Genomic DNA, 25,561 nt, shown 5'->3' with positions numbered 1-25,561 from the left:
AGATTTTTTCTCCCAAGGACTGTAATCCTTGGATACTATTAACAGATCGTAGTTACAAAAACAGCATACATGAAAACATTTTGCTAAGAGATCTACCCTGCGGTAGCTCTTCGTGGCTGCTTACCTAAGCTGGGATCTCCCAGCATTTGTCCCAAATGGTTTTCTTCTTCTTTGGTTGGAGGAAACTTTAGGTCAAATCCGTGATCCCTCCCCTCGAGCACAGGTAGAAAACTTCATGGCATATATCTTAAATATAATTTAATTTTATTTCCTGCCCCTGTTTTCTCAATGTCATGTCTCCTTCACCTATTTTACTCATTTTTGCATGGTCAATCTTTGAAAGTAATCTTAAGCCCTGTTTTTAGAATAAGTCCCCTTATTCTGAAGAAAGGGAAAGAAGGAACTCCATTCTCCACTAAGTCCTTAATGGGTGAATTACTAATTCATTCAGCCTCCAAAAGGGCTTTGTAGGCCCTTGCTCTTGATTTCTTTACAAATATCACAAATGGTGACCCTTACTTCCCAGCTGTTCCCATGAAATACCAAAGAGATATGTAACAACAAGCACTGAAGAGGCATAATCTATTCCAAAAGTTTCCAAGTAAGAAGTGATTCTAAGAGGTTGTCAAAACTATTAAAAATCAGGAATAATATAAGAAAAGGGGAATTGTTCAAGAAACCGTGTATGCTTCAAAGAAGGATTCACTCTACAGCCCTACTTATCTTGATGTATTTGGGTCTATCAAGATTTTTGAAACTAATTATTACACTTTCAAAATGTTCAGGAAATGCTCAGGTCAAGAAATGGGATGATTAGAGGCATTTCCAGCCTATTTCCCATCACAGCACTAGTCAAAAGAGAAAATTTATTACAACATTCTCCCAGTAGAATCACCAACTCAAGAAACTTTAATTGTGTGACACTTTTCCAAATGCCTCTAAGGTGAGAGAAACAGGATATGGATCTTTTTGATTCTTGTAGATCAGAGTGAGTGCCATTATGCTCTCACTTTATAAAGAAAGCAACTTTAATCATTAAAGAGAGACCTGACCTTTAACAGATAAGAGAGCACCAGGCATAATTAAACCAATCATCTGTGTGTTTATTTACTACCCACCAGTACCAGGATACTAGGTTTGAATCCATTACTGATCAAGTCCTAGCTCTGATTTTGACAAAGCTTAGTTTTCTGACAAGAGCCCTTCGCTCCCCCGGAGACTTCATCCAAATAAACTTAATGCATTTCTTAAAAACCATTCACTTAAATGAGACATAGTTCTTTAATGTTATTTTTATGTCTATTTCTTGTTGTATATAAAATTGGATGTTTTAGATGATCTCTTTTAGATAGATGGCTGCTATCCTTCCCTACATATGCATGCTGTTCCTCACACTAAAAGGTGGAGACAATCTCCCTCTCCTTGAATCTAGGCTGGCTTTGACCAATCCAATGAGGGGGAAGTGGCATTCTGCCAGTTCCAAATTTAGCAAACTAGCAGCTCTTGGAAGACAACCACCACATAAAAAGTTCTACTACCTGAGACCACTATGCTGTGAGTCCACACTAGCCATATGGAAAGGCCAGATATAGAAAGATGGCCCGCCAACCCACAGCTGGTTCCAGCCAAACTGGGAGAGTCACCACAATGTACATGGGGAAGCATTCCAGCCCCTGCAGACAGCAAGTCAAGCAGAACTATCTAGCTGAGCCTTGATCAGATTTCAGAATTGTGAGAAATTATAAATTATTGCCCTAAATTACTAGGCTTTGGAATGGTTTGTTACTCAGCAATAAATAACTATAACAAGACTGTAAGAGATTAGGAACATGTCCTAATTAATGTACTGAGGAATACTGCTGTTTTCAGGAAAATCTTTTCAAATACTAATCACAATATAGAGTAAGGACAGAAGCATCGAGGGGACACACTAAGCTGCAATCTGGTTTCCACATTCACCTTTCCTAGGACTTCTGTCAGTGTCCTAAGGGTGGACAAGTAAGATAGAGAAAAATGTCTGTTGGACTTTAGGAGTAAAGATCAATGGCTTCTCTTCCCCCAAATCATTGTACTGATCATTTTAGGGCTCAGCATAAATATCATTTCATCCATCTATCCATCCTTCCCCTCACTGAGTCACTACTTTCAACCACCAGACACAGAACTAGCAGCTGGAGACACCAAGTTTAAGAAAGTGTACTTGCTGTCCCTATAAAGCTTATAGTCTCATGACAGAGGATGAGGAGGAAATAAATTAGCAGTGCTGCGAGTACTACAGAAGAGTATGAGAGAAAGGGGTACAGAAGCACAGGCTGAAATGAGAGGAAAGAAGAGGGAAATCTAAATCCAATAGGGAGGAGAAAAGGACATCAAGAAGATGTGCACCAAGGCAAAGACACTTAAACTAAACTGTACAGGATGAGTACATGCTGTATTCAGTACAAAGGGGGCAGAAACTTAGGGGTTAAAAGAGCAAAATCAAAACACAACGAATTAGATTAGCTCTTTGCACACACACAAGAGACCCATTAAATCCTAGAACTACAAACATATCCTATGCCAAAGGAAAAACTGCCCAGAACACTAATTAAATTTGAATTAAAAAACACGGAAGGATGAAAAACCCCACCAACCTATAGCCTAATCAATGGTTTTAACTCATCTGGGGAAAGAATGAGCCAATAGAAGGAACGGGTCTTACATAAAGCAGAGCAATTTTGTCAGCGTCTTTATCCCCATTTAACAGGAGAGACTGGAATCTACCAGCTGGGCCACTGGGGCACCATTAACATTGGACTTGGCACCAGTGAGGAGTCATCGCTTCGTGTCCTCAGTTCCCAAGGTCTTCCCACTCATTGCTGAGTCCAGCCTCCCCAATTCACCTGTTTATAATGTGATTCCCATTTAGACTTTCCTAATGAGAGAGAGATGACACAGCCAATGAATGTATTCTGATCGGCTTATTAATTCTAGTTCTCAAGGCTCATAATTAAATAGCATTTGGTTTGTTCTCTCGTGGGGTTGTCTGCTACAAGTCAGTTCTCTGAGCCCAAACAACTCTGGTCACACTGAACAAACTCAGTTTCTGGACTTGCAAAGCTAAGATCTGACCCCAGACCTTGGTGACTTATGAACCACGGCCGATGAGGCCGCGTCTGATAGCAGCTGGTCAACCTCTGACTCCGTTATCCAAAACTTTCTGGCAGGCGCACATGCCACTTTCTCCTATCGGACTGTGGAATCCTCTGAGAGCAGGAGACATATGCCCCCATCTGTATGTCTGTGCTAAGTACTCAATAAATGTTTCAAGAATGAATGAACAAAATAGTCAATGAAGAGAGAAATAGGTCTCTACCAATAATCATCCATTACTTGTATATAATTTTTTTTCTGTTATTACAAATAGTTCTCTGGCCCATTATGAAAACTGAAGTCTTCCCTTGAAGACTACAGCATGAGTGAATGCTCTATTTTAATTTCTCCATAGATTCTGTTTATTAAAACTCGCATTTGGGTAATAGTCTACTGTATGCCAAATCGATTCACATTAAATTTCTGCAGTTTTATTTATCTGGCTTGTAACAGAGTCTCAATCAATACCTGGAGATTTATACTCAATGAACGCTAACGCCCTCCTCACAAGTGAACTTAATTTTCTTTTTCATGGTTGTGGTATTCTCTTCTTTTCTATCCGTTAAAATCATATTCCTGCTAAAAAAAATGGGTCTGTATCCACTTTATATAAATCAACATCAAGGTGGACATTCAAAGAATATCTGTCCTATTTCTATGTTTGGAAATGAATTATTTCCATTCTACTAAGAAAGCTTAGCAGCAGCATTCTCTAAGTAGCTTTCCGCACTTGCAAGGGGGAGGGAAGAAACACTTCACACTGTGAAGTGTGATAAGATCTGCAAATTAAATATAAATGCAGCTAGCATCTCCGACAACCACTCTGGATAGAAATCTCATAGCACAAAGCACAATTTAAAAATAAAAGCCCTGGGTGTGCCTGAGTGGCTCAGTCAGTTGAGCATCCAAGTCTTGATTTTGGCTCAGGTCATGATCTCAGGGTTGTGAGATCAAGCCCCACACCGGGCTCTGCACTCAGTGCAGAGTCTGCTTGTCCCTCTCCCTCTGTTCCTCTCCCCACTCTCTCTCTCTGTCTCTCTCACTCTCAAATAAATAAATAAATAAAATATTTTTAAAAAATAAAAATAAAAGCCCTCTTCTAGCTACTATAATAGTCTAAATTATTTTCAGTCAGTTTCTGTTACTTAGGTTTAATGCTGGTAGTCTTTGACACAAAGAGATCCTTAATTACCTTGGCCAAGTATGGACAGGAGTCTTACAAGGAATTCCAAAAAATGTCAGGAGTTACTGAAAAGAAAAATTTAGAACTGCTACAGGAAGAGAAAGGGGTGAAGTCCTCGCCCAAAGGGCTCAGAAGATGATCCAAGGACATGTGAGAGCCCAGGTCAATCTTCAGGAGACCTTTTTTTTTTTTTTTTAATGGAATGAGTTGAAGTTCAGAGTTGCCCCCAGACCTGAATAGAAACAGCAGAACTTGTAACTATCTCCAAGTCTAATTTGGAAGAACAAATTTCAAATAGATAAAAAAACTTTTTTCTCTCTTGGTTGAAATGACTCCCCCCAAAGACTGGGGTCACTTCAGCGACTATGAGCCATAGCCCAGGGTGCTTGGCCCAGGGAGGCAGGGCCATGGGTCACCTGAAGGGACAGACAGACATACCATACAGGCCTGATCTGGGCCAGCCTTGGGCCTTCCTGGCACTTCCTGACCCTCTTCTTTATCACTCACAGCTGTTCCCCTGATGGCCTGCTACAAACCCTGGTCTTCATCTTCAGCTTGGAATCTCTCTCTACGAATGGAATTCCTGACCCCAACCTGGCTCTGTCCTCCCTCCATCAGTGCCGGCCAACCCACCACCCTGACCCCACTGAAGCTGGGATACCGAGAAGCTCATGTTTCAAACTGCAAGAAATGTGAGGTGAATAATTTAATTCAACTTCCTATGGAAGAATCTGAGAAGTGATATTGGAAAGGGGTTTGAATGGAGAGCCAGGAAACCTGAGTCCTCATCTGAGTGTGGCCTCTAATTAGCTGTGTGATCTTGAGGGAAAGTTTTAACTTTCCACATCTATAAAATAGAGAGTTTTCTAAGGATCTCCAGGCTTACTGTGTAATTTTAAAATTCCACAGTTCTGTGAACAGGGAATTCTAAGTCTATCTGTCTCAAATGACTTATTATCTGAGTGCTATGAGGTGCTTTGAGAGAAACTAAAAGACATCCAAAAAAATAAGACTAATACTAGGTTTGCTTTGATTGATTACCCCATTTATTTTTTTAGGAAAGGAATCCTTGGATTTGAGGGAGGGAAGAGTCACTCTGTAGACTTAAATAAATGTAGGGTGAGTGGTAACAGAGACGTGCTTTTGTGTCATTGTTTCTTTACGGTTCTAACCCTCTCAACCCATATGGTATGGGACTTTTTATTAATCACTTTAGAATGGGCATTAAAACCCTAACAAAACAACCCTCTTAATTCCTGGTGGGAAGCATGCATAGCCACTGCTGTTTAAAATACCCTATTTTATAAGATTTTAATTAAGAGACTGAAACAAAAGGCCCACCCTTCCCCTGGGGCCATATGAACAATGAGCTAGAGACAGGATCCCAGAGAAGTGGGTGGGCTGCAACACCAGCCAGCTGCAGGCTTCCGCCACCAACAACTGTCTCCCCATCTCTCCTGTTCAAAGGAGCATAGGGCTGGGAGTGTCCTCCCTCAGACAGAAAAACAAACATCACAGGCAGCGCAGAAGGGAGTGCAGGCCTTGAAACAGGAAGAGACGGCTCCTCCAGTGTTCTAAGCAGAACAGCTCTGAAGAGAGGGGAGGCCACAGTGCATCAGCTGAGACACTGAGTGACGACAGGTGAAGGCCTTCAGGAGGCGGAAACTGGTCTGTTAGGCACGTGGCTGCAGAATGTCAAAGAGTGCAGGACATTTCCTAGGTGCCACCTTACCTCTGAGATGGGCTCTGAGGCCTGCGGACGGCCTGAGGTCGGACACGAGGGCCTAACACCCACTCTGACAGATGATCTGCTGGACAGGGAAGCCCACCAGGTCTCAGGGCCTGGGTCAGCTCCCACCTACCCTCACGCAAAAATGTGGACTCTCTCTTCCCCACCCTGTTTGTAATTCCATATAAAGCATCCTGTGCTTGTGTTCATTTTTGTGTTTGTTTTGATTCACGTAGTAGAACTATGCCCTCAGACCTTTGAGGGCTTGATGCATTTGCAGAGAAAGATCTTCCAGGAGAAGGACAACCGTGGGGTGTGGTAGGAGGGGGCCAAAACTCAGTGAGGGGAGGGAAGTGGATGGCGCCAGAAATCAAAGCCCAGGCGGTTGAGGGAAGACAGCTCTTCGGGCTGGCGTCCCTCAGCCTGGCCCATCTCCTTTACTAAGCAAGTAAGCCCTGGGTTGAATTTATACTGTGCCCAACTGGGCCAAATGGACAGAGTCCGCTTCAATGTTCTAACGTTATCCTAGATTTTCAACTACTCCCTGTTAGACAGGCAGCTCTCAATACCTCCTTTCTTAGGTTTCTAAGCCTGAGCCAGACTGCAGAGAACCTCACATGTCTGGGGAATTGGGTCCCTTTATATCATATGCTGGACACCGGCCTTGGTTGCATTTGTCTGTGCATGAAACATTACTACGAGAAACTCTGGGGACTTTACTGTGACTTATCAAGCACAGCGTACTGGAGCCTTTCCAAATGTCTGGCAGAGGTATTTGTTTCAGAGCAGATGACTCGCTTTAGGAGGATTTAGCCCCAAGCCAGGCTGGAAACGGCGTTTCCAACATCTCCTTGCGGAGATCATGTCTTGGCGACTGACTCAGTGTTCTATTAACCTCAGAAGATCCCATTTTCAGTTTCCTGAGATCTCTCAATGTCCAATTCATTAATAATTAAGAAAATGGACAAGGCATGGTACAGGACAAGGGTCTAGAAAAGGAATCCCATTTAGGTTTCTGGAGGGATTTAACAGAAAACAACATTCAAGGAACCCAGTAAAACCATGCTGGGGGCCGCCTGTCCCCACAGCCCCTCCTCACCAGCCCCTGCAAGCTCCCCAGGCTCCCATCCTGCACCATCCTTCTCTGCTTGCTCAATAGTGCCACCCTGTGTGACGTCAGTGACTTTCCTTGCTGGACGTCCCCACGACAATGCACTGATGTAGGGTGCTCCTGCGTGCAGCTGGTATGCCCAGCTCCCCTCTATCATTCCTCTTACGCGTTCTCTGCCAGTCATCGCTCTAAAATTTTCATCTGCTAGCATCAGGCCTCAGCTTAAATCCTTTCCATGACTCCTCATTGCCACCAGAATAGAGTCCAAGCTCCTCAGCAGACCCAAAGACCTTGGCTGAGCAGCTCTAATGATTTTTCTGGACTCACCTGCCCTTCTTCAGCCCTGCAGCACATGGGGACTTGTGACTCCCTCATGCACCAGGCCACTCACCTGGCTGCAGAGCTGCTCCCCCTACCCACGTCTCCTACCAGCCTCGAGACCCACGGACTATGCTGCTCATCTTTGCTTTTCCAACACCCAGCAGAACATCTGGCACAACGTAAATGTTTGCTGAGTGAATGGGCAGTTGAGATTTTAAAATGGGGATTCTTTTATTCAATTGTAAGATCACTCAGGGTTCCAAATGAGACAGTGTCTCAGAACTGCTGAGCCATCAGGTAGCTTCTGTCACCACATAATGTCCTGTTTCCTAAAGTGTCACATGCATTTATAGGTGTCAGTAGACGTTTGAGAGTCATAAAAATTTCATTCTGCTAACCCCCCAAATTATATATTACATAACTTTCCAAATGCAGTAAACTATAACTAAATAAGTTAAATGTTCAGGACCCTTCATGACCAGACTCACCAATTAAGTTCAGTTTTTAGAGATTCTATTTGGTTTATGTTTGGCTTGGTTTGGTGTTAAAAAGATGCTTGGTTTTAGTCACTCTTAAGTACCACTTCACGAGAGAGAATGGTGGGGGGGTAATCCAGAAAACCAGGTCATTTGGTCATTTGGGGGACAAGTGGCAGGTCCAGCTTCCCCATGAGTAAGGGGCTCAACCTGTTCCACATCACATGACTGCAAATCCTCAAAAATGAATGATGCTACCCCGAAGGAAGGAGGCTGCTTCCTAGGCCCTCAGCTCTCTTCCTGCCAACTGACGTCAGCCATGGGTGCAAAGAGCTTCCCTGCATGGTGCTGTCTCTGGATTCTCGCATATCTATGAGAACCTAAATTTTAGGGCAAATGTTATCTCTGAACTATAGATTAAGAAAAGTGAGTTTTAAGAAGGCTTCTCATTTACCCCATCACCCAGATTAATAACAGAGAGACCTGGGGCTAAACTTCAGGTCACACGAGTAAATCTTGGGTCTAGAGCATCTACCATCCCTATGATGGATTTATGTTCCACTTGGTAACAAAACCTTGAGGAAGGTATAAGCAAGCACAGTTTCTTTTGTTTTCTACTTATCTGTGTATGGCTCTGTAATCTTTCTCTAGAATGCAATTTTAGTTGCTGAAAAGACCATACCTTTGTGTGAACACCTAGCATAGTGAATATGCTTCGTGTTAAAACATGGCCATTATTTACATATTCCAAGATATTGGTGAGCTCTCCTCGTGTTCTCCTCATCACTCAGGAGTACAGTTGCACTGATGCACCAAGGACGATTGCTCTCAAATCCCTCCATGCATTTGTCAGCACCACCACCGCTGCGCTGGTCTTGTCAGAGCATCGGGCCTCAGCACATCAGTTCCTGGGATGCCATCCAAAGTCTTATTTTAAACACGGTGGAGCTGAGATTATGCTCCACAGATAAAACACTAAGCAGATGGGGAAGTCCTGACTCGAGGACCTCTGACATCAGGGGACTTTGCTGAACTTCCTTACTCTGTCCTCTCTGGATCTCATGCATACACTCAGCACGCACGCTCAGGCTGATGCCGGACACTCCGAGCAGGACACACTTGACAGTATCTAGGCTCTGCCAGGCAACCCTGGCAGGAAGAGGCAGAGCAATGGACACAGCAGGACCCACAAGTTGTAGGAACCACAGAGATTTTGAGCTTACTAATATGTTCAATGACATCTGGTAATTCTGAGGCCAAAACCTAGATTTTCTCTTTAGGGACTCTTTGTTCTTGTTTTTGCATGCAATCCTACTGTGTCTCCTTCTCTTCTACTCCCCTGATCTGCCACCTTGACAAAGTTTTACAGTTATGAATAATTATAAAGATCAATATTCAATGAATGTAGAAATAGAGTATAAATGAATCTCCATGTGCTTACATGGTCTTAGGATATCACCTTTGCTTAGAACTTTGTCTATGTGTGTCTGTTAGTCGTGTTTAATAACCTAAGACAAATACATTAATCACATACATAAAACTGTCCTCCTACCCCTCAATGCTTACAAGTATGATCTGTGCTTACCCCTTTCTACCAATTGTGGGACATTTACCATTCTCTCCGACCTATTTAAAATGTGAGCTAAACATTATTTCTTCTAAAAAAGCAAAGAAGATTTGAGGAAGGGAGGGAGGGAGGGAGGGAGGGAGTGTGACCTGATGCGGGGAGTACATGCATACAGTGCTGGACTACGAGTTTATCCAGTATCTTTTATTCTACATAAGAGAATCAACTCTTAGCCCCATTGATGCAGGTAATGTTATATGCCTGTGTGTGTGTCCTATTTCATCCAGTTATTTACGTAGTTAATCTCAACTCCCTACTTGATCATAAGTTTTCCTCAGCAGTGTGCAGTATTTCTTTTTTTCTTTTTTTTAAAGACTTTTTTTTAAAAGACTGCTTGTGTTCCCTCTCCCTCTGTGTCTCTGTCAAATAAATAAATAAAATCTTTAAAAAAAAAATAAAGACTTTATTTATTTGAGAGAGAGCGAGCGAGCAAGCCCAAGGTGGGGGGCAGGGGCAGAGGGAGAGGGAGAAGCAGACTCTGCACTGAGCAGAGAGCCCAACGTGGGGCTCGATCCCAGGACCCCGAGATCATGACCTGAGCCAAAGACAGACACTTAATTGACTGAGCCACCCATGTGCCCCACTGTGCAGTATTTCTAATAAAAATCATGTAATACAGGATCTACCTCAGTGAAAAAAGGCTACTTCCCTTACCAGGCGCCGTGTGGAAGAAAACGGCTAACGTGCTTTGTAAACACAGAGGTCAATCGGACAGGATTTTATTCTAATGGTTTTGGGGCGGGCACCAGAGTTCCCTGAGTTACCCAGCTCCCGGGACACCGTCACATATTCTGCAGGAATGTCCCCACGCCCCAATATAACACGGAACACAGGTCAGTCACGTCCCCTAGCGTGTATGCCGTGGAGCACGACATACACCCTCCACTGATGGGCGAATGGACCTGCTCTGCCTGTAACGGAGCGTGGGGACCCAGAGGGCCAGCCGTGGTCTTCCTCTCTGACCACCACGGTATCACGTGAGCTGAACCTCACTGAGGAGAAGCGGCAGGCTTCTCCTCATCCTCCGGTCCCACAAGGCTGCCACCTTCCTTTACAAAACACGGCACAAATCAAAGTTAATTACGGTTCCTCAATATATTGCTGTTGGTTGCTGATGGAGAATCCGGTAGAGAAGCTGTTACTCACAAGTAATTTTCACCCTCACCTAAGTAATACTGAACTGGCACGGTTCCAAGACTGATATTTCTTTAAGTTTGTTGAGCTGAACAAAATTTTAAACAAATTAAGGAACAAATGTGACAGTCAAGGAAATAATAACAACCAAGTGTTCCTACATCACTTGCTTTTCCTGTTGCAGTTCCAATAAGAAAGAAAGGTTACAACATATTTTATCTTCAAGGGGCCCAGGGATCCATCTCAAGCTTAGACTAAATGCTCAAAATAGTCATCTGACCAGCTATGCCTATAACTTATTTCTATTTAACTTTAGGTATCATCTAGGTTCAACAGCCCCAGTGGTTGGGCTGAACTATTTCACATCTTTACCTTTCCAAATCTCTATCAAACTGTTTAGTGTTTTGTTACATGTTGATTCACTTTACCCACGAGCCTTCCAAGGTCACCCTTGCCATGATCCATGCTGCCTACCAAACATCTCCCTGTGTCATCGCAAACATCAAAACGCCCCTTCTCTAAGTGCCACTTTACATCCCTCCCACGACCCCACACCATGCATTTCTGCTCGTTCACCCACCAGGTCCTCCACTATCTTCCTTTCTCAGTCCAACATCGACCTATAAAGACTCCACACCCGGCCAAGAGTCCATGGGAGGCCATTTCAGGACCTCGAGTGCCGTAGTTTTGGGCCCTGCTGCTATTCCGCACCCCCACACATACCATCTTGCCACTATAACCCCCCATCCTCAGTTTTCTCTTCTCAGTTCTCAAGCACTGACATTCCCAAAAAGGCTGTTTCCACCAAAATGTTAGGTGGAAGGGGCCCACTCTTGTTGGTGATTCATATATTCTCATTCTCGCTCCCTCTCACTCATTCATCCCACTCGACAAGTATTACTGAATTCCTGCCCTGTGCCATCTATTTCCAGGTGCTTGAAAACATCAGTGCACAGGACGAATAGCCCTGCCCCCACAGAGTTCACATGAATAAACATGTAAGTATGTTAGAAGTGGATAAGCAATGTGGTGAGAAAAAAATGAAACATAAATGGGACCAGGAAGGCAAAGGGGGTCAGGCGGTACGGAGTCGGCAAGGATCTCACTGACAAGGTAAGATTTGGCAAAAGGCTTTCAGGAGGCGGGAGACAGCTGGGTAAAGAATTCACTGGCACAGGAGAAAGCCTGAGCAAGGGCCCTAAGGCAGGAGACAGCCTGGGGTGAAGGAGGAGCCCCACGAAGGCCAGGAAGACAGTCAGGGAGGTCATGGGTGGACAAGACCACAGCAGCCCTTCAGGCCATGATAAGGTCTTCACTGAAGGACTCTGAACACAAGAGTGACATCATCCGACCTACCTTTTAAACTTATTTTTAAATGCTCACTCTGGCTACTCTATTAGGATAAACTGGAAGGGGTCAAGAATAGGATCCAGAAGACTTGACAGGAGGCTCTTGCATTAACCACGGCATGAAAGGATGAGGGCTATGGCCATGGTTACAGCAGTGGAGGAACTAACCAATGACTCTTACTGTCACCCCCTCTTCATCCTATTCCCTAAGTTTCCAGACCCTTCTTACCACCCCCCTCCCCCACTGAGCTGCACCTCCCCTGAGCCAGCCTGACACTAGCCCCTCAGCCCAATCCACTCTAAATTTCTCAATAGCCAATTCTCTCCTTGCTGTTCAGAGATGGAACTCTCTCTCCTTCTTCCCCCAAAGACCCTCAATTCCATCCCCAAGATCCCCAAAGAGCCCTGTTTCTTTCTTTCTTTTAAGATTTTATTTATGGGGCACCTGGGTGGCTCAGTTGGTTAAGCATCTGCCTTCAGCTCAGGTCATGATTCCGGGGTCCTGGGATCGAGCCCCCACAGTGGGCTCCCTGTTCAGTGGGGAGCCGGCTTCTCCCTCTCCCTCTGCTGCTCCCCCTGCTTGTGCTCTCTCGCTCTCTCTGTCAAATAAATGAATGAAATCTTAAAAAAAAGAAAAGAAAAAAAAAGATGCTATTTATTTATTTATTTATTTATTTATTTATTTATTTATTTATAAGAGAGAGCATGGGGAGGGAGGAGCAGAAGAGGAGGGAGAGGGAAAGAATCTCAAGCAGACTCCCCACTGAGCGTGGAGCCTGATGCAGGGCTCCATCTCATGACCCTGAGATCATGACCTGAGCTGAATGCAAGAGTCAGATGCTTAACTGAGCCAACCAGGCAGCCCTGCAAAGAGCCCTGTTTCAAACCACATCCCTGTAAACCTGACATCTTCCATGTCTTCCCCATTCCTGGACTTCCCTTCTTAGCTCATTCTCTCGTTTTCCCAATCCTGATAAAACCTCTTGTTCTTACTCTGAGCCATGACGATTCCTTCTCTCTGCTACCATGTAATATGAACCCCTGTATTCCCACCTGCTTACTTCATCAGCCCTGGCCAGAAACTCTCTTCACCAGCAAAGATATCCTAGGTATCAACTCCCCCACCTCATCAGGAGGAGCACAAGACTGTCTGCCCTTTCTGCCTACCTTCTTCAAAGTCTTCTGTCTTCCAGGACCCTGCAGTCTCCTGGAGAAAGTTTCCAATTTTCTGTAACTGCTTCCCACCTCCCTCCTTCCTCAGTGAAGGTGCCCCCAAGATCTAGTTCCCACAGAGGCACCCCCATGCTCTTGGCCTCTGGGCCACTGACTCACATTGCTATGAGTGAGCCCAGATCAATAACCCCCACTCCTCTCTTAGACCGAACTTCTGCATTTCCAACCACTTAAAAATTCTTTGCACCTGGATATCCCACTATCTCCAACTTAATAGAATAAATTCCCATGGGACTCGATCTCTCTCATGATACTAGTCACATTCTCCTTCTTATTAGAAACATTAGGTTATTATCTCTTCTAAGTTTTGAGCAATTTGAAAGCAGGAGCCCTGTCTCATACTCTAAGCATCTCAGGAGGCTGAGCCCTTTGCAGAAGGAGTAGATCTATCAATTATAAGCTAAACAAATATACTCTTCAACTTGATTGATCAGTTCTGTCCAAAAAATAAGCTTTTAAGACATATTTGATCATGAAAGTATGATCTGTTCTTGTTTTCTGTAAAAGTCATTACTTAAAACTAGAATTAAAATTCTCATCTCCTGAAGGTCTGGCCAATGTCAATTCAGAAATATTATTTAACCAGATCTTATTCAGGTAGGTTCAGTCCTGGGCATGAACTAGTATCACAGAAACCACAATGTTCACAGAAAGTTACATTGTTGGCCACTGAATTCCCTCTGATAAAAATTTCGAGGAATTTATCAAAAGAACATTTTTCAATAAAAAGCTCAAAACAAAGTACCAAGATTATTTTTTTGGCAGCATATAATAAAAAGTGAGGACAAAACAGTGTGGAAAGAATTTTTTCTTTTCAAAAGGACAGATGGGAAATGAGATCAGGGACTTCCAGGCCCTTTGTAAGTAGCAGGGCTTGGCTTCCTTTTCAGGTCAGTGGTTTGTAGATCATTATCAGTCTCATGTAAGTAGAAGAGGAAAAGAAACAGAGGAAAAATAAAAATCAGGATGTTATTTAAAGGGAAATGGATTAACCACATTTTTCTATACAATGCTGAGAACATTCTAGGATTCTCCTGTATCTAAACATTTCCAAAAATGAAAATTTCTAGGATTGCCCATTACTAATAATCTCTCCTCGGTACACCTATTTTTTGTTTTAAATTCCCTTGCGAGGGAATATGATGTTGATACTAAACCATGAAATATGCAGGAAGAGCACCAGAGAAATTACTCCTCACCCTGACTTTGAACAACTTTAAGGATGACAATAATTTCACATCCGTGGAGCACAGAAATCCTGCAACCACATGCTCTTTTTTTTTTTCAATTGTGGTAAAATATCCATAACATAAAATTTACCATTTAAACCATTTTTAAGTGTACAGTTCAGGAGCATTAAGAACACTCTCACTATGGTGCAGCCATCACCACCATCACCCACAGAACTCTTTTCATCCTGCAAAACCGAAACTCCACACCTATGAAACAGTAACTCCTCATTCCCCCAGCCCCTGATCACCACCATTCTACTTCCTGTCTCTATAAATGGGACTATTCTCTAAGTACCTCTTGTGAGTGGAATCATACAAAATTTGTCCTTTCTGATTGTCACATTTCACTTAGTGTAATTTGCTCAAGGCTCACCCATGGGCCACATGGGTTCCACCTTTTGGCTGTTGTGAATAATGCTGCCATGAACATGGGTGCACAAGTATCTCTAAGTCTCTGCTTTCAATTCCTTTAGGTACATCTCTGGAAGGAAAACACAAATTCTGTCCTTGTTAGTTCATACCACACGCCAAACACTGGTTTTTGTGAAATATAAATGGTATCTATAAATTGCCACCAGCATCCTTTTTGACTAATTACTACCTTTCCCACAGTCCATCACTTTACATAACTGCACACACGTTAGTAAGCTTGTAACAAGCCAGGATATAAGGAGCTCTCTAGCAAGCTGCAGATTCAGGGAGTGATGGCAACAGTTAAGAACGTCAAACCACCGGGCACCTGGGTGGCTCAGTCAGTTAAGTGTCTGCCTTCAGCTCAGGTCATGATCCCAGGGTCCCGGGATCGAGCCCCACCTCGGGCTCCCTGCTCAGTGAGGAGTCTGCTTCTCCCTCTGCTCCTCTCCCTGCTCCTCTCTGTCTCTCTCAAATAAAGAAAAAAAAAATCTTTTTTTTTTTTTTTAAGATTTTTATTTATTTTTTTAACAGAGATAGAGAGAGAGCACAAGTAGGCAGAGCGGCAGACAGAGGGAGAGGGAGAAGCAGGCTCTCCGCCGAGCAGGGAGCCCGATGCGGGGCTCGATCCCAGGACCCTGGGATCATGACCTGAGCTGAAGGCAGACGCTTAACCAACTGAGCCACTCAGGTGCCCCGAAAAAAAAATTTTTTTAAAAACCACCAGCATCAGCCGGTAAAGGACTTCCACCTAAAGGAGAACAGTGACTGGAAGTCAATGGCCAGACCCATGTGAGGTTCTACGCATCTGACGAGAAGGGGAGCAAGCCTGGGCGTTACTTCTGGTTGTGCATAGATGTGTCATTTCTTCAGCAAAAGTCAACTTACATTTCTTGATCTAAAACATTCTAACAATAAAGAGATTAGGTGGATATGAGGTGGGTGGGAGGACAGAGATTCACACACACAGGGCCTGAGTCTTCACTGGGGTCACAGCACAGGTGGTGACACTGGACCACAAAAGGCATAAGAAGCCATTAGTGAAAAGCCCAAGACAATGTACTCAGGTATAAATACATACAGTGTGAACAGTAAGTATTAAAGGGATTAAGAGAATGGGGAAAAAATCACTGTGGACTTGAACAACATCAGAGGACAAGGGATGTGAAGTGGCCTCGGAAGGGTGAGAAGGTTCTAGAAGGAGGGAAGAGAAAAGAAGATATTGCTGGCAAGGAGAACCATGAAGCCAACACAGAGACAGAAGAGAAAGACTCCAAAGCATGGGGCTGATTCTGAAAAAAGAAGTGCAGTCAGCTAGCGAGGGATACATCAGCCACACACTCCTGCCCCTGGCCCTGGCAGATAAAACTTCACTTCATAAATATTCTGAGAGCTGAGAACTGTCCTTTTGCCTTTTTAAAATCCACATTGACTCCATGTCTCTCAGGTTATTTTGTCTGTTTCTTTTAAACACTGTTCTCCCACCCTTCAGCAAATACATTTTACCAAAAAAATCTTCTCTACGTAAGACTCATGTTCAGAGAACACAGGCGTCCTTGAAAGCTCATCAATATCAGGGCGCCTGGGTGCCACAGTGGGTTAAGCATCCAACTCTTGGTTTGGGCTCAGGTTGTGATCTCAGGGTTATGAGACTGAGCCATGCATCGGCTCCACGCTTAGCAGGAGTCTGCTTCAGACCCTCTCTCCCTCTCCCTCCGCCCCTCCCAGCCCCCTAAAATAAATAAATAAATCTTAAAAAAAAAAAAAAAAAAAGTCTGGCCAGGATCAACATATGTCCTGCTCTAGAACTATACAAATGTTTCATCACTATCCATACTTACATTTTAGTAAATTATCACTCTGAATGCATTTGACAGAACTTTGCACAAAGTTCTATTAATAGTTAACTAATACTGTTTAACTAGTAAGCATGGTATTACAAATTAACCCCCAGCACGCATTTTGCTCACAATTTGACCCACTTCCTAACCATCTTGCTATTTTTTCCATATGAAATACTTTCCCCTGATCTAAGTGTTCCCTCTGCCTCTAATAATACGAGGATAGTTCCTTATATTATTCTATTCTGCCTAAGAAGAGAGGGACAGACAGAGGGAATCTGTGACAGTTCTAAGACATTTTTCTCATTCAGCTAGGTAGACAGTTATTAAAATCACCACGACAATCTAACGAGAAAACACAGGGTAAATGGCCTTGCCTAGTATATAGGCATCTCTGGGAAAACAAGTAACAGCATCCAAATTTAAATGGAGCCCATGATAATTGCTGTGATAGGGATCAAAGCTGAAATTCAAGCTCCTTAATCTTTGGGAAAAACTTCCCAAAAACAGAAAATAACTTGCTTATTCAATCTTGGCCAGCAAAATGTCAGTGAGTTCTTTGCCTTTCCTAGAAAATTTGTGCCTGGTATCTCCAGGGAAATAGTTACAAGCAAAAGGGACAAAGGAGTTTTTCTGAGAGTTTCAATCATCTGGTTCTACAACTGCTTTAAACATCCAGGTTCCTTGTCCCTGGGGTAAAAGATGATACTAAATTAACTGTATCTTGTTTCTTTGGTTTGTTTGCATCTTAAATAATTTTATCTCAGGCTGCAAATACAACTTTGCATTCTAGGTTGCAAACACTGGATAACTTTATTACTCATACCAAGAAGAATACATGTACTTCATGCTCAGAGAAACTTGAGATAACCTTTAGCTTCCTCGGAGCACACTACAGGAAACATGTGTCAATGTGAAGTCTAATTTATAATCATCTGACTTAACTTCTCATGCTAATAAACTTATTGCCAAAATCAGAGGCGAAAGAAATCATTCTGAGGCTTCCATTTATGTTTTAGCTGAGTAGTCTATTCATGCAATGAGGTTTTCAAAGCATCCTATTTTGAGGCACGATCTGAAACCATTTATCAGTGGAAGGTACTTTGGCAGCAGCATCACACTCACGGCCAATGCCACTTCTACAGCATTCCTTATTTTTCAGGAAAGAATTAAAAGAATAATCATTTTCTTCAGATGTATCCTTAACAAGTTAAAAAAAAAAAAGTGAACATTTGTGAGAATTCCCACCTTTGTTGTAAACTGGTGGAAATTTGGTGTAAAAAAAAAAACTTCAAGGAATATAATTTAACAATTGTTATTAACATGGAAGTTTCTAAAGACAATGCAGTAGGCACAGAACTGTATGTGGTAGGTTATGTTTTGGGCAGTGGGATTAGAAAGAAAGTGGTGGGGGAAGCTTTTAACATCAAGTATTTCAATAGTGCCTATTCTGCTTTGTTTTATAAGTATGTAATGCTTTTTATCTTATTTTTTAATTTATTTTTATTTATTTATTTTTGTTTTTAAGTAGGTTCCACACCCAGCGTGGAGCCCAACCCAGGGCTTAAAATCACGACCCTGAGAGATCAAGACCCGAGCTAGATCAACAGTCGGAAGCTCAACCGACTGCGCCACCCTGGTGCCCCTGTAGTACTTTTCAAATTAAACAACAAAGAATGAAGCTCAAAAATAAGGCAGCTCAATTCACAGAAAACAGGGCATTGGATGGTAATAGCACCGGGTAAAGAAGTTTCAAGGCAAAAACGAAGGATGCACCATGATGAGGTAGGTCCCAGAGAACAAGGGCAGCAACCAGAACCTCCAAACAGACCGAGGTGACTCCAGGCTGCCAGGCCTCTAACACCATTGATGTCCTGCTCTCACTCCTCACTAGCCTCAAAGCTCTTGTGAGTCGCTCAGCCACGGGGCTCTCGCAACCTGAAAGACTTGAAGCAACAATCTAGAGAGCAGCTCACAGCAGGAGCCGTGCCAGGTCCTCCGCCAGCAGCTGCTGCGATACAAGGAACAGCACCAGAGAGGGAGACATCAGGACATTCCTGGTTACCCCAAGCCCTTCTCTGTGAGCCCACACAGAGTCCACGGGTTCTCTTGTGGTGGTTTCCCAAAGTGCAATCCTGAAAGGATGACAAAATCCTCCAGGGCTCCCCCAGCAAATCCCTTCCTTAGCACCTAGGCACTGGGCAAAAACCTTAAATCTCTCTTCAAACAAAGCTTGTAAGACACAGGAGGTACTTGTGTCCATTAAATCCGCCCAGAGTACAGCACTTTTATTAAAAATATAACACACACAAAAAATACTTATGTTCTACATGCAATACATACATGTGTGTATGCATTTACATGCATTTGCCTGTATGCATATGCAAATATATAACACATATTCATATCTGTGTGTATATATTTGCAAAAATAATACCATTTAAAAAAATCAACCCATAAAGGAATGCATGGAAAAATATAATGATATAACTTTTCTCTCTTAAATAACATCTTCATCTTTTAAAAATCCTAAAATTAAATAACCAAACAATAAATCAGTAGGTTAAAAAGTACTGTTTGTCGAGATCAACCACATTTAAAAGTTATCTACCTGAAAGTCATCATAAGGGAAGAGCAGCATCTCCCTTAAACAATCGTTCAGGATCTGTGTCTTCTTCTGGACGATGACATTTTCATAGTCGAGTGGTTCGATCAGCTTTGGCTTTGCCTAAAGGGTGAAAAAATAAGCAACTGAAACATTCTTATAGATAAATGCAATTCCTTGAGATTAAAGAACTTCACACTATCTGCTTTTGCATTTTCCAACTTTTCTGCAACGGGAGTATGTTAATTTTCCTATAAGGAAGAATCAGAAACAAGAGATAAAAGTTATTTTCAAAGGAACAGAAGACACTTCCTGGTATTCTGTCTATCTGTAGTCCTGCTTATTTAGTTATTAAAGCACAAAGAAGGCTATGAAGTCTGATGGAACATCCAGTCGTGTCCTGGGTCACCCCTGGCTATGTCAGTCCCCATTCAAACCTTAGGATCTGCCAGAACTGCCCTGCTTAGGGGTCCAGCCGTGGTCTGGTAGTGAGGGATGAATGCCAACAGCGGCAGCCTTCTTGGCCCAGGCTTAAAGCATCCACAGGGCTCACTATTTCATATAAGACTCTACAGAACTCTTCTCAGAGTATCAAAATACCCCTGTCTCCTAAAATGTCTATATACTTATTATATAATACCTAAACATACAAAAATGTGAGCTCTGGGGGTGGGAGGATGGTATCACTTAAACCAGGGCTTGTGAGTGAACCTCAGCAGATAGGGATGACCATCAGACCACCAGAAGAAAGAGGCAATAAGCAAGTGGGAAAAGGAATGAGGGAATATGCCTTTTTTGACTATTTCCAAAGTTAGCCTTCGCAGTAAAAATCTCTTCTATCTATTGCCAGGCATTGCCATGGTGTTTGCTGATCACTTCCCACATGGAAGGCACTAACTGGGCTAGGTCAGGGAGAAAGACACCTATTCAACTATATCACAGCATGCCAAGTGATAAAACAGGCATGCGCGTGCGCGCACACACACACACACAATGTTCTCAGAAGCAACTAAGTCCATATATCAATAATTCCTACAAGATCATTTTTTGAAACTATTAATAAAAATCATGATTACATAATCTCAACATGTTATGTCTATTAAAATGACAATAAATATGTATGAAATATATTAAAGACATCTGGTACGTGGCATCACATTGGGAATTGTGGGTGAGGCTGCTACATGTTCCCCAAATCTCTCCTTTCCTTCTAGGTACAGCGGGACTACATTCCGCAGCCTCCCCAGGGTTAGATGTGGCCCTGTGTCTTGTGGCCAAGGGCAGGTGAGGGGAAGGAGTGTGGCCACTGCCAAGCCTGGACTGTAAAAGCTCTCTGCTAGAGGCTGAATGTTGCACCCTTCCAAAATTCGCACGTTGAAACCTAATCCCCAATGTGATGGTTTTAGGAAGTGGGCCTTTGGGAGGCAATTAAGTCATGAAGGTAGAGGCCTTCTGAATTGATTAGTAATCTTATTAAAGAGACCCCCGAGAACTCCCTTCTGCCATGTGAAGAAACAGTGAGGAGAAAGCCATCTATGAACCAAGAAGTGGGCTCTCTCCAGACACCAAGTTGGCTAGTGCCTTGATCTTAGACTTCTCAGCCTCTAGAACTGTGAGAAATAAATGTTATTTAAGCCTCCCCCCACCCTTATATTCTGTTCCAGCTGCCCTAAGTGACTGAGACAGCCTCCCTCCCTTCTCCCCCCTGCCAGCAACATGCACAGGATCCAGCACTAGACTCCGGAGGCTTGAGGAGAGGATAAAGCCCCAAGATAAGAGGCATCGAGATCCTGAACCTACCCAACAGAAGGCTGCCTCCCGAAAATAGGTGCTGAAATATCCGTGAGCAGGAACAAAAGCATCTACTGTGTTAACCACGGAGATTCTGGAGTTGTTTAAAGGGGTCATCAGCTTACTCTACCTAACATAAATACAAACGTCCATATTTAACTTCAATTACTTGATTTAAAAGTAGACTCTACAAAGATGTCTGGACATGCTAAGAAAAAAAATGCAATGACCAAACAAGGGCACCATTATTATAATTAAGCAAAATATACATTTATGGGCAGAGATAAAAATATACAGAAAAAATTAAAGCTATCATAATGGGAGTGTAATTTCTTCCTACAAGATATTCAGAATGTTAAATTGTTTCTACATTCCAAAAAACGGTTCAAAAGTGAGAGAGATTTACACAAAGTATTTTTAAGGAAAGAATTGCCATAGAAAATTATAAAAATACTCTCCAAAATATTTTAATTCGACTTGAATAATATGTTCCTTTATTTTAGTTTGTCACACTGTACATAGTGCTTTAAGCGCTTGTTGGCAGAATGGATAGATGTCATGATTAGTTAGGTCTTCCTTGGGAACCAGGACTATAATCCTAATAAAACCCGAAGATGCGCATAGCTTTATACATGACAGAGTTCTGGAATCTGACAGCTGCACTTCTATTACAAAGAGGTCAGACAGAGAGATCCTGCAGGATGGGACAGACACTGCATTCTCCCCTGCTCCATACAGTGCCCAGCACATGAAGGCGACCAGGTAAGCTCCGAGGGGTGGCCTGGTCCTCCACACCAGCCCTGGGCCCCTCCAAAGGTAACACTGGCTGTGTTCCCTCCCTACCCCTTCCAACAAGGGCCAGCAGTGCAGTCCCTTCGGGTCAGAAGGCAAGGGCAGTCTGCTTGTCCGAAAACTGTGCTACGATGTCAGCCCTCGTCAGAGAGGGTGCTAGAGGGACCTGCTGGGAAAGTCTCTTGTCTTAGCCTAGGATGTTTTGGAGTTTTCTGCCTTGCTCCTACGGCACAGCTCCCTCAGTAGACTATTCCTGTATTCTTAGAGCAGGGGTTGGCAAACGTTTTCTGAAAAGAGCCAGAGAGTAAATACTTTAGGCTTTTGCCAGCTTTACTGTTTACTAAACTCTGACACTGTAGCACAAAAGTGGCCACTGACAATAAATAAACACATGGGCAGAGTGGTGTTAAAACTTTACAGAAACGCAACAGCCAGATTTGGCCCAAGAGTCATTTGCCGATTTACGCTGTAGAGTTACCTTTGCCCCTTAGTAGTTAATCCCCTTTTACCAGTTTAGTAATTCTTTACATTAATTTTCTATTTCCAATTAATTGATGTGTTTCCTGTCGCTGGGCTGATACACACAACATGTTTACACGTTCTTAAATGTATTTCATGATTATTTCTCACCAATTTGACTAAACCTAGATTGTTTAAAAGGTTTAATAAATGAAAACTCTAAAAACACTCACAGAAAGGGTGAGAATGGAGATTGGTGAGGGAACAGGAAAAGAGACAAGAAGGAGGTGGGGGAGGAAGAGACAAAAGGGACTGACACCCAGGGGTGAGGCAGGCAGGAGCAACAGAAGTGAAGGAAACACAAGGTGGAAGATAAAGACAGAAGAAGCAGCTACAGGGCCCCTGGGTGGCTCAGATGGTTAAGCGTCTGCCTTCCGCTCGGGTCATGATCCCAGGGTCCTGGGATCGAGTCCTGCATCAGGCTCCCTGCTCCTTGGGAGTCTGCTTCTCCCTCTGCCTCTCTCTCTCTCTCTCTCTCTCTCTCTGTCTCTCGTAAATAAATAATAAATAAATCTTAAAAAAAAAAAAAGGGGCAGCAACTACAAACAGAAAGGACAGTGGGCCCGTGGGAAGTCACACCTCTGGGTCTACTCAACTGGGGGTTAAGGGCATAACTGCCTATTTTCTACTCTTCTTTGAAAGGATGATTCACTGGTTACAGCTGTTCACTGTTCTGCAGCTTAACTAAGCGTTTCCAAGTGGTCACGTGAGCAGGGGGACAGCCCACTAGGGTAGGGAACTGACCAGCCTACAGCGGTGACAGGAACGTCACACTAACAGCAAAATGAAATTAGTGAATTACCAGAGTGCCAGGACCCCACCCCCAGTTTCGTAGAAAGAGACTTAGCGTAGATCTGGCACATGGCCTTGGTTTTAAAGCCATCAACACACTTAAGTTTAATCCTTCCTGGGGTGACACAGCTAAAAGAGCCAAGTTCTTGATTTTCTATGGTCAAAAGCAAGATTCTGGGCCCAGAATTACCCAAATCAACTAACAGTCATGGATGGAGCTGCTCCTAGGCCATCGGAACCACCATGTTTTGAAAACCTGAGAATTCACTGGTTTGTATTTTAAATATTCAAAGATGTTGTGTTTCCCTAAGCATCACGGGGACTCGGTCAGCTCCTGAGTCTGTGACATTCAGAACTTGCACAGGGCCTGATTATGCTGCTTTTATAGTAAGTGAAAACTGTAACTCAATCTATAGATACAACTTCTTTAGCTTTTGTCCTCATTTGGAGGTTAAATGTCCTTATTTATGAACATTTGTTTCTCAGGTTATTGTGAAATCTGACAGGGAGAGGACCATGGTACTTTCAGTTTATAAAAGTCTACAAGAATGGTTCTCAAAGTGGGGTCCTGGTAACAAGCAGCAGCATCACCTGAGAAGTTGATACAAAAGTAAACTGAATCAGAAACTCTACAGGTAGGACTGGGGATCTGCGCTTGCACAAGCTCCCCCAGGGATTTCGATGTCCCAGGAACTGGGCTGGAATTTGTAAATTAGAGAGGGACAAGGAACATGCCCAGTGCTGAGCTTCTTAACCTCTCTGGGGCTATAGACCCCTCTAAGAACCTGGGCCCACTCTCCCCAAAAATGTGTATACATATTCCTTTCTAAAATTTTATACACAATTCTGGAGGAGGGCTGTCACTCCTTGGAGACTAGCCATGGAACTGAGCTGAGGACATTCTGGACAGTGGAAGAGGATGGCTCGGAAACATTTAATTCAATATGGCGAAAGGTGCTGGTGGAAGTTAAATGCAGAGCTAAGGGAGGAGGCTGAGCCAAGTGCCACCCATGGACTGGGACGTTTCCTCACCTCACCACAGAAGTGATGCCTCAAGGTGCTGAAGGAAGAGTGGGAACTCTTCAAGTGCGCAAAGTTCTGAACTCCCTAACCAACATGCAGCCCTCCTACGGAGGCAGCTGTGTCTCTAACCCCAGGACCAGGACAGAAGCAATGTGGCTCCGCTTCTGACACAAGCCTGCTCCTGTCACTCGCTCACACCTCTGCACCTGTCACAAGCCTACAGCCCTGCAGGCTGCTGACAAATGTCCTATTTTAGCAGAATCCTTCCTCTAAAAAACAAATCTCCCACAGGTAAATAAGCCAAAGGAGTGAAAGCAGAGTTGCTCTAGCCCCAGGACACAGTACTTAGCCCTGTACTAGGGGTGCACCTCCCTCAACCCATTAGAGATAGTCTTTCCCTTCTCTGACAGGGACAACCCCCCCCCCCCCAGCTTAGTAGCAGTCCTAGAGTGCAGTTCATTCAGCCGTGGGTTGAAACGACCTGTGCACAGCTTACCTCCTTGACTATTAGTGCCTTGGGACAGGGCTGGGTCTCCTCTCTGCCCACCCCACCCCACCCCCAGCATCTAGCCCAGGGCCCAGAGATACAGTGACTGTGCACAAAGCCTGGTATCCTTCACTTGCATCGACCCCTGCCCAGGCCCCGTGTCTGTGTAGAGTTCAGTTGCTGCTTGGCATCTTGGCTTCTTAGGAAGATCCGAAGTGACCATGGCCACTGTGTCAGTCCACCCAGTGTCATGACTCATGTCACATGAAGTGCAGCATCAGGGGCCATGTTGCAATACAGGTATATCTCAAGGGGTTTGGCCCCAGGACTACTTGGGGGATATTTGAAGTTAATTATTGCACAATCTGAGAATGCCCCAAAATTATTCAGCTCATATATGAAAGAAACCTAATAGAGGTCTTTTTCAATCCTAAAAATTTATGTGATGCTACCAAACATTATAAAACTAGAGGACACTTTCGTAAACTATGATTAATAAAATACAGATGTTGACTAATGCTACAAGAAAGATGAAATGATCTATCCTTGCATTACAGAGTCATCAAATCAAACCATGATCATATGAAGAGGTAATAATAGTATGAAACCAAAAAATGTAGGGAAGAAAGTATTACTGAGGTGTATCAAGAGATTTATTCATAAAAGTGTTGTTCTCCTATATTTCTGATGTTTACGGTTTGAGTTAGCCTTTTTAAAATTTGTAATTTGTTGTGATTTCTTTTCAAATTCTAAATAAAGTATTAACTTCCATG

At 43.3% G+C, this 25,561-nt stretch overlaps 1 protein-coding gene across 20 annotated transcripts in view; it reads right to left on the bottom strand.

Annotated features, from left to right (window-relative positions):
- The window catches only part of DOCK9 (dedicator of cytokinesis 9), a 283,110-nt gene that overhangs the window by 140,424 nt on the left and 117,125 nt on the right, over positions 1-25,561 (bottom strand). For all 20 annotated transcript variants that reach the window (XM_032402708.1, XM_032402715.1, XM_032402713.1 and 17 more), the window contains exon 2: positions 19,391-19,507. In XM_032402708.1, coding sequence (XP_032258599.1) covers positions 19,391-19,507 — 117 coding nt within the window. The remainder of the gene's footprint in view (positions 1-19,390; positions 19,508-25,561) is intronic.

This window comes from Phoca vitulina, unplaced genomic scaffold (genome assembly GCF_004348235.1).
Source record: "Phoca vitulina isolate PV1807 unplaced genomic scaffold, GSC_HSeal_1.0 scaffold5, whole genome shotgun sequence".
Classification (NCBI taxonomy): domain Eukaryota; kingdom Metazoa; phylum Chordata; class Mammalia; order Carnivora; family Phocidae; genus Phoca; species Phoca vitulina.
This window is presented reverse-complemented; position numbering and strand designations above follow the sequence as displayed.